This window comes from Marmota monax, unplaced genomic scaffold (genome assembly GCF_021218885.2).
Source record: "Marmota monax isolate L192 unplaced genomic scaffold, Marmota_monax_Labrador192_F-V1.1 WCK01_AAM20220418_F8-fsc00041, whole genome shotgun sequence".
Lineage (NCBI taxonomy): Eukaryota > Metazoa > Chordata > Mammalia > Rodentia > Sciuridae > Marmota > Marmota monax.
The window spans coordinates 3,953,187-3,968,250 of record NW_026695238.1 but is presented as its reverse complement, the minus strand read 5'-3'; the positions used below and the strand labels follow the sequence as shown (position 1 = coordinate 3,968,250).

Below are 15,064 nucleotides of genomic sequence, written 5' to 3'. Positions count from 1 at the left end.
TCCCCCAAATTCTACTTCCTCAAAATTCTGTTTTCTATCCAAGGCTCTGTCTTTGACCAAGAGAAGAACCATTCAGCTAACTCAGGAAATGAGAAAATAAAAACGGAAGCCCAAATAGTGACCCAAGGAGAATGCCCACCAGGCCCATCAGAACCACCAGCAATGTCCTTCCCTTCTGCCTCAGACCACCAGCCTGGAACTGTACCTCTACAAGGGTCTGCCCAGAACATCTCCATTCCATGCCTCCCCAAATTCACTCTGGAACCTTAGTGGACGTGGACCACAGGTTTTCCACACCACCTCTCGCCGCCCCTTTCCCACATCTGTTTGTATCACCACACAGATCCAGGGCTCCACAGCCTGCACAAGTATTACACACATGCATGCATGTGATTGTCAATCCACCCTGGCTCCACCTCCTGATGTCCCAGACCCTTCCACCCTGCCTGGTGCTGATCACACCAGCCCTGCCACAGCAGTGGCCCACCCCCTCCACAGTGCAGCCTGGACCCGGGGAACTGGCCCCTCCTTCAGACAGGCACACACCTGCAAAGGATTCATGGCCTGGTTCTCAAGTCTGTTCCTGGAGCTAAAGAAGAGGATTTCTCCAGGGAGGCTTCTTTCTCTACAGGAGAGCTGGGAGGGCTTCCACTACAGAATTTCCCAAAAGGCCCGTGTGGTCTCAAGCTGGGCTCACCAACTGCTGACCCTTGACCTCTGACCTTTCGGTGGGGGAGCCTCTGCACCTTGACACCCTTTCCCTGCATTTCCCTCTGGATCTGCACTTGGGGCCTGCACAGCTGAGAAGCCTGGGCACCTGGGAAGAAGGCGGAGGAGCCGCTACCTGGCCCACGTGGCCTGGGCAACCCTTCTCTACTCCAGCTCCCCCCAGCCCGCCAGAGATGGCCCCACCTCCCCATTACCTCCGACCTCCAGCACAGTGAGCACAGCCTCGCAGGAGGCCCGGCCCCGCTCGTTCTGGGCCCTACAGCTGTACACGCCGGCGTCCTGCGCCCCGCAGCTCCGCAGCCACAGGCAGCTGGGCTCGGGGACCGGCGCGGGCAGGAGCTGCCCATCCCGGAACCAGCTGAGGCTGGGCTGGGGCGTCCCGCTCACCACCACCCGCAGCCGCACGTCGCCGCCCGCACACACCGCCGCGTTCTTCAGGGGTCGCAGGAAGACGGGAGCCCCGGCCCCGGCCGCCGGGGCCCCTCCGCCGGCCCCCACTTTGGCCCTCTTCGGGGGCACCCCTGGGCTGGGGGGTGCCCTCGTGCCCACGTCCTCGCCTCGCGTGCCCCGGGCTTTCTGCATGGCCTCTGCGAGCTGGGCTTGGGGGACGCTGGATCTAGGCGGCCACGGGACACCCGGGAGGATGGTGACTTGGGAGTCCTGGGGGGCCGGCGGCCTGCCTTCCTGCTGCCCGCCCGCCTTCGGCCTGTGCTACCCAGAAGGTCACCAGGGCGGCCGCGGTTGCGCCTCGGGGGCTATTTTTAGGCCCCCCGGCTCGGGTTGCGTTGCGAGGGAACTCTGGAGGGAGGGGGCAGCAAAGGAGGGGACTTGGACTCCACCGGCTCCTTCTCTCCCTCCAGGAGCCCCCACAGCCAGTCTTCCAGCCCGGGCTCAAATGAATCCCTGGGGATTGGTTCCAGGCCCCCTCTTTCATGGGGTGCCTGTCCCCCAACCACCTCAGCCCCACGCAGGGGAATCAAGTTACCCCTGGGCTCAGTCCCATTTCCCTTCCTCCCTCCTCTCAGGTCCCAAGCCCCAGCCTCACACAGCTGGTGGCTGGAGGAAAGGAAGATGGTCTTCGTGAGCTGGGAGAGAAGGCTGGAGAGGCCACCTCCACCTCTCAAGTGGAGGGAGCAGACTGCACAGCACCAGTGGCCACCCAGCACCTCCATTACATCTGGCCAACAGTAAGACCAGGAGCCTGGCAGTTGGGTGGATTGGGTCTCTCAGCCGTCCTGCCCTCTCCCACTGGATGACACCAAACCTCTCTCAACCTCCAAGTCCTCATCTGTACTAATAGTAGTTAGTTGGATAGGGTTGCAACAGGCAGAAAAGAGTGGGAAGGACATTGCAGGCAGAGGGACAGCATGAGCAAAATGAGCACGATGAAAGAAGAGAATGAGTTCTGAATCAGAAAGGTTTGGAGGGATTGCCCATGGTGGGTTGGCAGTGAAAGTAAGGGATCTGGGGCTTGCCAGACAAGGCTTTGGTTGCTAAGGTCTCTATCTGAGAGCAGGGGTGCAACCATAGGGTTCTACCACAGGGAGTGAGGTGGTCAGACTTGTGTTTTAGGAGAATGCCTTTGGCAGCCACAGTGTGGAGGGTGGATCAGGGAGGGTGGCTAACCAGAGCAATGATCCTCCAAGGATGGTGCCTACTGAAAGGCTGCATCCCAAGAGACCTGGTTCAGTGGAGAGGCTGGGAGGGCCCAGGAATCTGCCCATCTAACACAAGGCCCAGCTGACTTTGATGTGTCTAAGGGTTGTACTCTGAGAAACATCAAGATAAGACTTTTTAAAATTCCATAGGAGCCTGACAAAATCCTGTAATCCCAGTGACTTGGGAGACTGATGCAGGAGAATTAAAGTTCCAGTCTAGTCTCAGCAACTTAGCAAGCCCTGTATCAAAAAAAAATAATAATAATAATAATAATAAAGTAGAGCACCTCTAGTTTCAATCTGTGACACCCCAAAATAAATAAATAAATAGAAAGTTCTGAGGAGGTTTGGGGGTATAACTCAGTAGCAGAGTGCTCACGTAGCATTCACAGGCCCTGGATTCAACCCCCAGCACTGCAGAGAAATACATAAAATAAAAATCCAAAGGAGATTTTTGTGCTAGACCCGTTCTGTAACTTAACTGTGGTGACAGTCACATGAATCTACAGATGTGATAAAATTGCATTGAACTAAATATTCATGTGCACATGTATACATACATACACATACCCTAAGAGTGTATGTAAAACTGGTAAACCTGAAGAAGGTGGATGGACTATACCAACGTTACCTTCCTGCTAAGCAAAACTGGTAAAGGGTACACAGGATCTCACTATATTATTTTTGACAATCACATGTGAATCAATAATTTCTCAAAATCAAAGGTTAAGAAAACAGTCAATGAGAGACCCAGGCCTGACCTTAAGGCCTGTGGGTTGAAGTCAGAGAGGGACTGAAAGAATCCACAAGTCATTTGGAGGATGGGAGAGGCACTCTAGCCCTTACCTTTTCATCCCCTCCTTCATGCTAGGATGCTGAAGTCAAAACCACACAGCACAGTGCAGCAGAAACAATTTAAATACTGAATTATATCCATAGAGATTAAGAGCCTTGAGGAATATTCTTTTCTTGTAGTTTGCATATATTAAAGATTACTCTTTGTGTTGGGTTTTGACAAATGCATGGAGTCATACTTGCACCACCCCAGGACCATACAGAGCAGTTCCCCCACCCTAAATATTGCTTGTGAATCCTCTTTGTAGTCAACCACACCCCCTCCACCATCCCCAGGCAACCACTGATGATGAATTGAATTTTACAATGTAAATTGAATTCTAAAAAGGTAAAAATGTGGGAGAAAACATTGCAAACAGAATATCGAGAACAAAGGAATAGAGACTGTTTTAAAAAACTAATTAAACCTGAAGTTCCTAACCCCATGCCTCAAACAATCGTGTGGAATGCTGTGGGTAACCTGTGAATCTTGTCTGGTTGGTCAGTTAGTTGAATAAGGAGACCAGATGATCTTGAGCATCTCTAAGCCTCAAGTTTCCTCATACGCAAAATGAGAGTGGCACAACTCAGAATTTGTTTATTTATTCAACAAATATTTTTGAGTTCCTACTGTGTGCATGGCACTCTTCCAGGAGCTGTGACTATAGCAGTGAACAAATCAGATAAGGATTCCTTTCCCCCAGGTTGCTTATAGTCCAGAAAAGACATTCAACAGACATAAAGAAATTGTGAAGATCATGAGAAGGAGATAAGTATTTTGGGAGTTAAGTACTTTGAGTGGGGGTGGGAATATGAGGTGGGCTTGTTCTTTCAAATAAGGTGGGTGGAGTTGGAACATTGGAGCTAATCTTGAAGGGGGAAGCAAGCAAATGATGCAGACATGGGGAAAGATGGCTTCAGGCTAGGTGAGGATAAGATATCTAGGCTCTCAGAAGAGCCAGCAGGTCAGCAAGGCTAGAGAGAGTGAGGGCAAAGTGGAGGAAACTGGATCAGACACCTGGCAGGTACCAGATGGCCTAGCATCTTGCAGGCCATGGCATTTTTATTCTTAGAGAAATGAGAAGTCATCTCAGTGTTTTGAGCAGAGAATTACATGATCCTACATGGTTGTGATGGTATTCAAATATTATATTAAATATTAAAATGAATATTAACTATTTAAAAGGGCCTGGTACAGAGCCCGGAACATGACTTGTCTCCTGCCTGCCTGTGTCCATAGCTGGGGCATGAATTGGCTTGCATCCAAGGATTCGCAGGCCTGTGTGGGGAGGGCACAGGCCCTGGTGTGCAACTGGTGCCCTCTTCTGGAGGAGCCCACAAAAACTGAGACAGCTGGAAGCAGTCAGGTTCTGGCCAGGCCAGGCACCCAGAGCAGCTGGCTTCAAGGCACTTGTCTGTCCCTCAGCATGGGCCCCACAGTACCCTGCTGCCTGGCGCCAGGCTGGGTGTGTGTGCTGCCAATAAGCCCTGGCTTTCCATCTCAAGTCTATGGTGTCATGGAAAGATATCTAGGCTCCAGAGGTCAAGGAGCCCAGGGCCTGGTCCTTCTTTGCTACACTCTGCTGTGTGACCTTGGCAGGTCACCCCACCTCTCTGGGCTATGAGGCACTAACTTTCCATTGTAATTGTGTACCAAGTGACTAACGTGGGAAAATCTCAATATGTGTTCATTGAATCAATGAATGAAGTGGGACCATCAGTCCTTCTCGGTGAATATTTAACTTAAAAGAAATGTAAAAAAAGTGGTATGTATTTATTCAAGAAGTATGTAAACATTCAATGAATACCTACTATGTACTAAGCACTCTTTAGGTACTCTGTATAGAATAGTGACTAGATGGATTAAAACCCTACCCTTGGGTTACTGACAATTTAGGTATTGAATCAGAGGTCACAAATACCTTCCACTTGTACCCTGGGTGAGCTTTTAGTGAGTCAGAGGGGGGATGAATAGAGCCTCAAGGGACAGGGCTGGGAGGACAGCCATAGTGGACAGAGGGAAAGTGTCTACGGGGCCCTCGGTTTCTGGAACAGGAATCTATCCATTTCCACCATCCTCCTTCCCTCCCCTCAGATGGGATAGGAGCTGGCCTGGGTCTGGTTCTTTGGATTCAGTGGGAAGTTAACTGGTCAGTCTTCTGTAAGCCCTTCTCTTTCCACATTCAGAGTCTTGAGATGACCCCAGAGCACCCCAGAGTGCAGGGAAAGGGTTTGCCATGGAGGTGATGGGGTGTGTGTGGAAGGGGCAGGGGACACAGAGTGTCTGGTTGTATGCACACAGCCACGTGAGAACTAAGCCTTCTTTGGTTTCTTTTGCCCATTCCCTGGGTCCCAGGGGGACAGGCCTGGAAGATTCTACACAGAGAATGCTTCCCCTGGGAGTCCGAGGGTGTCTCTGACTTCCTCCAGGACAGGTGGGTAGCAGTTATAGAAGACAGGTGTAAAGAGAAGGAAGGGCAAATGGGGAGTTTTCTGACACTGAGGCCAGGCAGGCAGAGGACCAGCTCACTGCCCATCAAGGAGGCAGCGGCGAGGCTTGGGAAGCAGATTTCTGTACTGGGAGTGTTATCCAGGGGATTTCTAAGATCTGACCCTGAGAGTCTAAGATTCTACCCTCCCTCCACCCTAGTGACTAGTCTGTACCCAATTGTTTTTTGGGGCATGGGGGCTGCCTCCAAAACCTTCCCTGACCTATGTGTCCTTTTATCGTTTGTGGGACAGTTGGGTGCACACAACTCATTCAGAAAAAGAAGGAGCAAAGCTTTAGAAATGTCTCCAAATATCTCCCCTCCTTATCCACCAGGGCCCAGTCCCATCCAAGAATTTCCCTCACAGAGAGGCCGGCTGAGATTCCAGGGCCCCACAGTTTCAAGGATAAGAAGCCCCTTGCCCATCCCTCTTCTTCTGCCCAATGTGAAGACACTAGAAATGGCATTTCTGGCTCTGTGTTTCCTGAGAGCTGTGGAGTTTTTCTGTAGGCTAGTTGGAGAATTTCTGAGGCCTACAGGGCTCACCCCATATAAGCCCAGGGGGCAAAGGAATGACCACATCCCCTGTGGCAGAGGTGGGGACCTGGAGTAGAGCTCCTCCTGTCAAAGGGGCCTTCTTAGAAGGAGGGAGGGAGCAACTTGTTAACGAGGGCTGCCTCAAAGCAGGGGAGAAAAGCAGGGTTTCCAGAAAAGGTTTTGGAAGTTTCTAGAAAAGCCAGTTTGGAGCCACAGAGTAGGGAACTTAAGACTAAAACCTCATTGGGTTTATTTCACCCATAGACTGTCATCATAGTTTATCATCTTTTTGATCTCACCCTCTTGCCATTTCCTTTAAAGATAGTCCCTGAAAGTTGGAGGGGCAACCTAAAGCCAACAAGTTTCCTAAATCTTTGATTCACCTGGAATGTTATTTGGAAGGAGTACAGAGAGGCAGCCTTCATGTCCCCCTCCAATACTCTTGCTACTCATTTTCCCCAAACCTCATACAGATCAATTAAGCCTTCCCCTTATATTGATTAATTGACTCCCTTAACATATATTAGAGTCTCATATGTTTATGGGTCTTAACACTTAAACACTCTGTTTTATTCTATTACTATTTGTGTATTAACTCTTAAAATATTTTTGAATTATCCTAGCCTCATAATACCTTTAAATGTTTTATTCCATGATTTCCCTTTTTTCCTATTGTCCTATATTTTCCTTATTTCCTATATTCCCCCCTCCTATCTTCCCTGATTCTCCAAAATGTCCCCTTGCCATTTTAATTGACATTGCATTGCACTGGAATTATAGAAGGTGGGATGAACTGACATTTTTAGAGTATCTAGCCTTCTTAAGTTAGATCTTTGCATTTTTCTGAACAATGTTGTTTTTCCTGAATTGGACCCTGTCATAGAACAGTCTTAGACAGGGTAGGGTTAATGAAGAGGCTGGAAGCTTCTTTGGAGAAGGGACCAAGAACATCCTCCTTCAGAGCCAGTGTGTAGGGAGCTGTGGCTTCCTTCCAAGAGGACAGCCACGCCTCCCACCTTCACCTGCATGTAGGATAATGAGCAGAAGGGGCCAGTCCAGGAATCGCAACCTACCCGGAAATATTTCTGGTTCGCCAACAAAAGCCCTTTGTTTGCTTCCCTGCTCCCAGCTCCCAGCTCCCTATGCCGCACACATACAGCAGCGCTGGGAGGTCCAGGGGACAGTCTGGCTGGGCAGGAAGGTGGCACGGTCCATCTCAGGGTAATGGTTGGTGTGACAGGGCCCTAGACCCCCTGCCCCAGGAGACCAGATAGTTAGGACAGCAGGGGACATGGCAGCTTGTGCTTATCTCTTTATTGTTTCAGTTCAGAGCCCTTGCAGCAGGAGGGGCAGGCGTGGGGAGGTGGTGTCCTCCTGCCAACCTGAGCCCCTCTCGGCCTCTCTCCTCTCCTCTCCTCTCCAGCATCTCACCCACCCTCTCTCCTTCTGCATCTCATGCTCCCACATCCAGCACCTTCGGGGGTTTCCTCTGGCAGCCCCTGCTTTCTAAGGCCACCTGCGCTAGGGAAAGGAAGGAAGCGGGCATGGCCAGGCTCAGGCCCCTCACACTCCTCAGGGGCCAGTTGCCCTGGTCTCTGCCTGGCTTTCTGATGAGGCTGCACTTTCTCTCTCTGACCCAGGCTGAGGGTGGGGGTCCATGGGGCTCTGTCCTGACACTTCGGGGTCCATATGCCCTGCTCTGGGGCCCTTTCCAAAGCAGAGACTAGAGCCTGAGGTCACAGAGGTGAGAGGGTAGGGTCACCACTCCAGCTGGTTCCATTCAGCCCTGGGCCAGCCTCACCCACTTCCAACAGCTAGGACTCATCATGGGGTCCACAAAGGCCGCTGGAGAGCTCTCTGGGGCTGGACAGGATGGGAACCAGGAGGGGTGGCCAGTGAGGAAGGGTCAGGGGCTGTGAGGGAGGAAGGTGGCTGGGTGTGGCTCCCAGAATGGAAGGAGGCTGGCTTCAGGAGGCGGTGAGGAGGGGGCCAGGATGTTATCTGAGGGTCTCTGGCTTTAGAGCACCTCATGCTGCTGCTGTGTAGCCTCACTGACGACCTGGGAAGAAAGAGAAGCCCAGTCCAGCCCACTGCTGACCAAGAGGAGTCTCAGCCCCATGCGCCCCACCACTGTGTGGCAGTACCTGCTTTGTCCCCAGCCAGGGCCCTGGACCAGCTGAGCTGGTAGAAGACATCTGGCTGACAGTCCCCCAGATACTCTGCAGTCTCCACCAAGAATGAAGGGCCAGAAAACCCACTCACCTCCCCATCCCGGGTCTCGATGGTCTTGATCATCACTGTCTTCTTGGTGTGCACCTCAGAACCCCTTTGCTCAGGGCTGGTTTCTGTAATAGATGCACCACACACTCAGCTTGAGCAAGTCCAGGACTGGGCTGCACCAAACTGGGCACCTACCTCTGGCTACAGCACCCAAAGTCCTGGAAGACTCCCATCCCCCCAAGATGGGCTTTTTACTTCTAGACACTAGCACCTGTCCTTCAGCCCAATACCCAGAAGGTGACCCTATGGATCTTGGGGACAGTGTCTTGGTTGAGATGGGCTTAGGAGTCAACAGGTAGCACCATGTGTGCTGGTTTTGGAGGGTGGGGGATCCCCAAGATCCAGGTGCAGCATTCATGTTCCCAACTGCTCCTAGCTTCCTCTCCTCCCTGGGCTCCAGGAAAACCCTACAAGAGTTTGCGTCCTGGGACTCTCTTCTTCCAAGATCATTAGAACCCCAAAGCTTAGTGTGGAGGTACCCTTTTGGAAGATCTGCAGGAGCCCAGCCCTCTTTAGGACAAGATGAGCAGTTTGATGTTTTAATGAAAGTGAGTCAGAACAGGACTCAGTCATGATACATCATGCCGAATCATTGTCCTGCTGTACCTCAATTTCCTCACTGTGAAATGGTGACAATGAGACTTTTCCTATCATCACCACAGAGGTATTGATTTGAAAAGGCATTAAATGATTTTAAATGCAAAAATCACACTTGTTGTCTGTATAAACAACTAACTAAAAAGAAAGGTCCTGAGTTTCATAGAGAGTCAAATTTGGGTCCTTGGTATCATGAGTCTGACGTTCCTAAGACTTCTTAGCAAGCAACTAGCCTGTGATGAACGTTCTAACTGGGTGGAGCAGGGCGTGTATTTTTTTCCTGATGGAAATGAACATCGAAGATATAAGAGGTTTGATCTAGGAAAGGAGAAGCTGCCAAGCACTCCGACTTGCTTTCCTAATGTATCATTAGAGCGTGTATTTCTGCTCTCTGGGGTTGGAAAGCCATTCGATCTGCATATTACTGATATTAGGGATGGCAAAATGCCTTAAGAGCTCCTTCTTTTCATTGTTTGGCTTTGCTAAGATTTGGCTTCATTTTTTCAAACATGAATCCAACATCTTGCTCCAGTAAACTGGAGGTTCTCAACAAATAGTCAGAGAGTACTTGGCAACATGCCAGACAGACAATGGGCAGTGGGTTCCTTCTGGCCAGAGAAGGGGAGATGCTCCTACTTCTAGGTCCCCGGAGATACCCCTGGTACTTCCAGAGTTTGGATTCAGAACAGAGACAGTTTCCTGAGGCTCAGTTCTTCTGAAGGTACAAGGAACATGGTCAATATAATATAAGACAACCTGGTCCAATAAAAACCTCTCTCTTTTTCCCAGACAGGCACTTCATCTGCTTCTACCCAAACTTTCCCACCTAACCTTGGCAGGGCTCTTTCTCTCCCTGGCCTGGCCCCAGCCCCAGCCCCAGCCCAGCCCCAGGGTTTCATCCTCCCCTCCTGGTGGGCTTGGGCAGTATCCAAGTTGGACTCCTGCCCCTATGACCCCACCTCCACCTCCTACCACACACTCACCTCGGAAGTTGAGAGCAGAGAAGGTCTGGATAGGGAGGTTGATCCTGAAAGGAAAGAGACCAAGTCCCAAAGGGTTAAGGACACTCTCATTCTCCTCCCGTCCCTCCCTGTGGCCACCTATCAAGGTTCACCCTGACCCTCATTAAACGCAATCCTCAGCTGTCCCAGTCCCACTGATCCCGGCACTCCCACTGCCCCTACAGTAGGGCTTGGGGCCAAAGCCCAACTCTAGCTGTCCCAGTAACTGTCCCTTCTAGAAAGATCACGCATTCCAACCCTGACCTGCTAGCATGACACCCAACCTCTCTGCACCCTGCAGTTTACCAGCATTTCCTTCTTGCTCCTGGCACTGAAAGAGTATGAAGAGCAGCTGTGACATCATTGTGTGTGCCCACCCTCCAGACAGGCCAGTTCCAGGAGCTGACCATTTACGCCTGGTGCTGGGAAAAGTCACTGCAGCTTTAGCTACCTTAAAAGGTCATCTGTGTAGACGTTATTCTACAAAACCTGAAACCTCTCTTAATGTGTAAGTCCATATCTAAACATGTCTGCCACTTTTTTTTTTTTAAATTTCAGATATAATTTTTATGAGTATCAGTGGGTAACTTTTTTGGAAGTAATTGACCTGTCTTAAAGCTAAATTTATATACAGTGAAATGGACAGATCTTTAGTGTACAATGATGAGCGTTGATTAATGTCTATGTCCACATAACCACCAGTCTAACTCCAGATATGGAACATTTCTATCACCCTAAAGGTTCCCTCATGTCCCTTCCAGTTGGATATTGTCTAGAGGTGAGCTCAGTAGCACATCCTCTGTGTCTTTTCCTTTGAGCATGTGCACGTGTGCGTGTGTGCACACAATTCTTCAGTCCTTCTTTTAGCCTACCCACATGCAAGGCTTTCTGGCTCTTCCCGTCTCATTTGTCTCCATCTCCCCCCTCCCTTTCATCCTCATTCCCTGTTCTGCCTTCATCTCTCCCTTGACTGGCAGTAATATTTTATTACTGATTGCAAAATATGATTTTATGCTGCTTGGTTCTTAATTCTAAAGGTGGATAAGGGAATACTTACATTTCTCTTTTTATAAAAGCTGTTAATTACATCACTTTTTACCCTGGTGGCTTTGATTAATTCTCTGCAATGAGCAGAAAGGTGGCCTTGCGTATAAATTTGCTTTCAGGTCTCATGGAGGTGATTTGGAGCCCCCTGGGGGCAGGACTGGGACCCCCCCCCCCCCAGCAACCTTCCCCTAGCCTCTGCCTTGCTCCTCACCGGCTCTCCTCGCCCTCTAGCAGCTTCCTGTAGGTGGCAATCTCCACATCCAGGGCCATCTTCACATTGAGCAGGTCCTGGTACTCGCGCAGATGGCGGGCCATCTCATCTTTGAGGTGCCGGATCTCTTCCTCCAGCCGTGCGATGTTGTCCTGGTAGCCGCTGGCCTCGCTGGCAAAGCGGTCCTCCAGCTCCCGCATCTGTCTCATCAGGGAATCATTCTGCAGGGGTGAGGGGAAGCTCAGGTCAAGAGCAGGCTCAGAGCATGCTCAGGGAGGAGGACTGTTACATGGGCCAGGCTTGGACTGAGAACCAGGAACCCAGAGGTGAATAAAATAGTTTCTAACCCCAGGGAGGTCACAGTCTGCAGGAACATAGACTTCAAGGGTGTGGCTACAGGACAGAGATTTGGCCTGGGCGTGGCCTCTGCCACTCCCTTTCTGGGCCTCTTGTTTCTACCCATCAGCCAGACTGGAAAGAGACATAGCCTTGGGGATGGGTGGTAACTCTAGAGAGTCGTGTCCAGGGGTTGTCAAAGGCTTCTTAGCCAGGAAAACATGAACTCAAACGAAGTCTTCTGTGGACACTCAAAGAAAAAACAACATAAAAAGGAGCATCTATGTTTGGTACCCCCACCCCTACACAGGGAGATGCCCTAGGAACCATCTGAATCCTTAGTGCCCAACTGGGAATCCACCCATCTGGTTTTACCCCTGTTGTAGACTTGAGATGGAGGCCCAGAGAGGGTCTATACTAGATCCAAGGTCACAGAGTGAAGGTGTGAGCTGTAGAAATGGGCTGGGTTTGTGAAAGTAGGCGGAGACTCACGGTGCCTTTGAGAGCATCAATCTCGCAGGTGTAGGACTGGATCTGGTGCCGGTATTCCATCATCTCCTGCTTGGCTTGGCGCAGTGCATCATTGTTCTTATTGGCTGCCTGGGTCAGATCGGACACCTGAGGGCAGAGAGAGGGTCCCTGAGATAAGCAGGAGCAGGATGCAAATAGGGTGAACAAGGAAGCATGGCACTCTGGGCTCACCCTCCTTCATGGATGTGGCCACAAGCAGCACCTCCAAACTGGGATTGAGGGAACAGAGGTGCCTGAGTCCCCGGGCCAGGCCACCCACCTTGGACTTGTACCACTCTTCAGCTTCAGAGATGTTCTTAGCTGCGATGGTCTCGTACTGAGCCCGGATGTCCCTAAGGGCAGCTGTAAGGTCTGGCTTGGACATGTCCATCTCCACCTGGACCTGCTGTTCTTGAAGCTGGGCCTGCAGCTCACGTATCTCCTGCAGGTTGTGGTTGGGCTTCAGTCCCCTTGCGGGCCCCCCAGAGGACCCTGGCACCCCCCCATTCCCAGCGGCTTTCACCATTGCCCAAGAACCCCCGAGTACCTCTTCGTGTACTTTCTTAAGGAACGCAATTTCTTCGTTAAGAGATTCAATTCTTCGCTCCAGGTCAATGCGGGCTAGAGTGGCTGCATCTACATCCTGGAAGAGATCCAATATAAGGGTCAGTGATAACCCAGGTCCGGCAAAGGGACACTCAGGAGGGACAGAAGTGGGAAGACTCCTGGGTGACCAAAGAGGGCTTACCGCTCTGAAGGCAGCCAGATTGTTCTCTGCTTCTTCTTTCAGCTGGATCTCTTCCTGCAGCCTGACCAAGACAGATAGGACAGACCGTTACTGGGATAGAGTTGCCACTACTGACAGATCAGGGAGTGGACTCAGGACAGAGGGAGAAGGCCTGGCTGATGGGTAGAAACAAGAGGCCCAGAAAGGGAGTGGCAGAGGCCTGTCCATGGGAGGTGGGGGGGGGGGACAGGAAGTGGCCAAATCTCTGTCCTGTAGCCACACCCTTGAAGTCTATGTTCCTGAAGACTGTGACCTCCCTGGGGTGAGAAACTGTATCTATTTTATTCACCTCTGGGTTCCTGGTTCTCAGTCTAACCCTGGCCCATGTAACAGCTTGATTAATATTTGTGACTTTGGTGGCAGGAGGGTGACTGCTCATTTGGAATATCAGAAGCAAGACCCATGAATATACTTAGCCTTTTCATACTGGATGTTGGTGGAGCCTACTAACTAGTGCTCCGTAATTTTTCCAGACCCAGGGCCTCCTGCTCACTTTCCCCTCTATTTCAGCTTAACCTTGTGATGCCACAGCCTCTGGGAGGCCCAGGAGTCAAGCTCCCCTCTCCCTGCTCCTCCCCTCCCCAGGGCCTCATCACAGTTGAGCTGAGAGTTTTTGCTGACTCTCCCCCACTTCTCAGCCTGCCCAGCTTTCCTACCAACCACCAAACTCCCCTCCCCACCCCCATTCCCCAGCCCTTCCCCAGTCCATCTCTGCCCCACCACCCCCCAGCAGCTTACGATTCCCAGCTGCCCACAGGGCACCAAGCCTCCGTGGGCTCTAATTTCTACCCCTTGATCTACCTCCCCAAGATGTGCTGTGTGCAGGGGGAGCACATGCTAAAGACCTGGGGGTTAAGGGGACCTTGGCCCGGAAAGGAGTGTGCTGACAGTGGAGCCCTGCCCGGGGGAAGAGGGCCTGGGGCCGCCGGGCCCTCACTTGGCCTTGAGACGCTGCAGGTCGTCGATCAGGTTGTCTCGCTCGACGTCGACGCGGGCACGCTGGTTGGTGAGCACCTCCACCTGGCGCCGCAGCTCGCGCAGCTCCTCCTCGTAAAGCTCGGCGACTCGCGTCGGCTCGCGGCCCTTGAGCCGGTTCACCTCGGCGGCGAGCGCGGCGTTCTGCTGCTCCAGGAAGCGCACCTTCTCGATGTAGTTGGCGAAGCGGTCATTGAGCTCCTGCAGCTCCACCTTCTCGTTGGTGCGTGTGGTCAGGAACTCCTGGTTCACCGCGTCGGCCAGCGAGAAATCCAGCAGCTCGCCCGCGCCGTAGGAGGGCGCGCGGGTCGACCCCAGCCGGCTGGCCCGCAGCGACCCCAGGCCCCCGGCCCCGCCCGACGTGCGCGACACCTGGTACACGCGGGATGTCACCGAGCTCGAGGAGCCCTTGGTGCCAAAGCCTGCGCGAGGGAACACCGGCGAGCCCAGCGGGGAGCCGAGCGAGAAGCCAGGGGCCCCGCCGAAGGTGCGGCGGTAGGAGGACACGCGCTGGCTGGACGAGTAGGCCTGGCTCATGGTGACGGCGCGGGCGAGGCTGGGTGGGCGTACGGAGGAGGCAGCGGGCGGACAGCCGGCTGGAGAGTGGTTGCGGAGAGGGGAGACGGAGCCCCTAGCCGTCCGCACTATTTGTAGCCCTCCTGACATCAGCCCCCGCCGCCCCTCCCCTGACAGCTGCAGGATCCCGCTGTCCTGCCAGGAAAGGGCGGCCGCTTGGCCGTGGGGGCGGGGAGGCCAGCTCCCCCGAAGAGGCCTGCGCCCCTGAGCGGTGCGTGGAAGAGGCTGAGAAGCGCTGCAAACAGACAGGCCTGCCAACCGCTTCACCAGGGTGATGAGCTCTCCTGCAACCCTAGGCGGGCCCCCTGCCACCTCTAGGTGCCTGCCTTGCCCTAGGGGTAGCGAGGGGGAGAGCAAGCTAGACTTCCATGTAGTTTGAGGCTCCCCTTTTTTCTCCAAGGAGAAACTTTAGCTCATTTGAATGGACAAGGCCTGTACCCAAGAAAGGTCCCAAATCACCTTATTTCTAAAGATTCTCTGGAGGTTTGAAAGGTTCA

The 15,064-nt window shown here is 52.4% G+C and overlaps 2 protein-coding genes across 7 annotated transcripts in view; both read right to left on the bottom strand.

Annotated features, from left to right (window-relative positions):
• Positions 1 to 1,874, bottom strand: part of Speg (striated muscle enriched protein kinase) — a 56,015-nt gene extending 54,141 nt beyond the window's left edge. For 4 of the 6 annotated variants that reach the window (XM_046439672.2, XM_058577440.1, XM_046439674.2 and 1 more), the window contains exon 1: positions 924 to 1,874. In XM_046439672.2, the coding sequence (XP_046295628.1) occupies positions 924 to 1,311 (388 nt within the window). In that variant the 5' untranslated portion in view covers positions 1,312 to 1,874. The remainder of the gene's footprint in view (positions 1 to 923) is intronic. The other 2 variants (XR_009226273.1, XM_046439683.2) reach the window with 2 other exon arrangements.
• Positions 1,875 to 7,546: 5,672 nt separating this feature from the next.
• Positions 7,547 to 14,630, bottom strand: Des (desmin). The gene is made up of 9 exons (XM_046439866.2): positions 13,954 to 14,630; positions 12,978 to 13,038; positions 12,777 to 12,872; positions 12,510 to 12,671; positions 12,212 to 12,337; positions 11,384 to 11,604; positions 10,108 to 10,151; positions 8,510 to 8,592; positions 7,547 to 8,306 (listed from the first exon to the last, which is right to left on the bottom strand). The coding sequence occupies exons 1-9, from the start codon at positions 14,526 to 14,528 to the stop codon at positions 8,265 to 8,267; spliced, it is 1,410 nt and encodes a 469-aa protein (XP_046295822.1). The 5' UTR covers positions 14,529 to 14,630; the 3' UTR covers positions 7,547 to 8,264.
• Between the last annotated feature and the right edge of the window lie 434 nt (positions 14,631 to 15,064).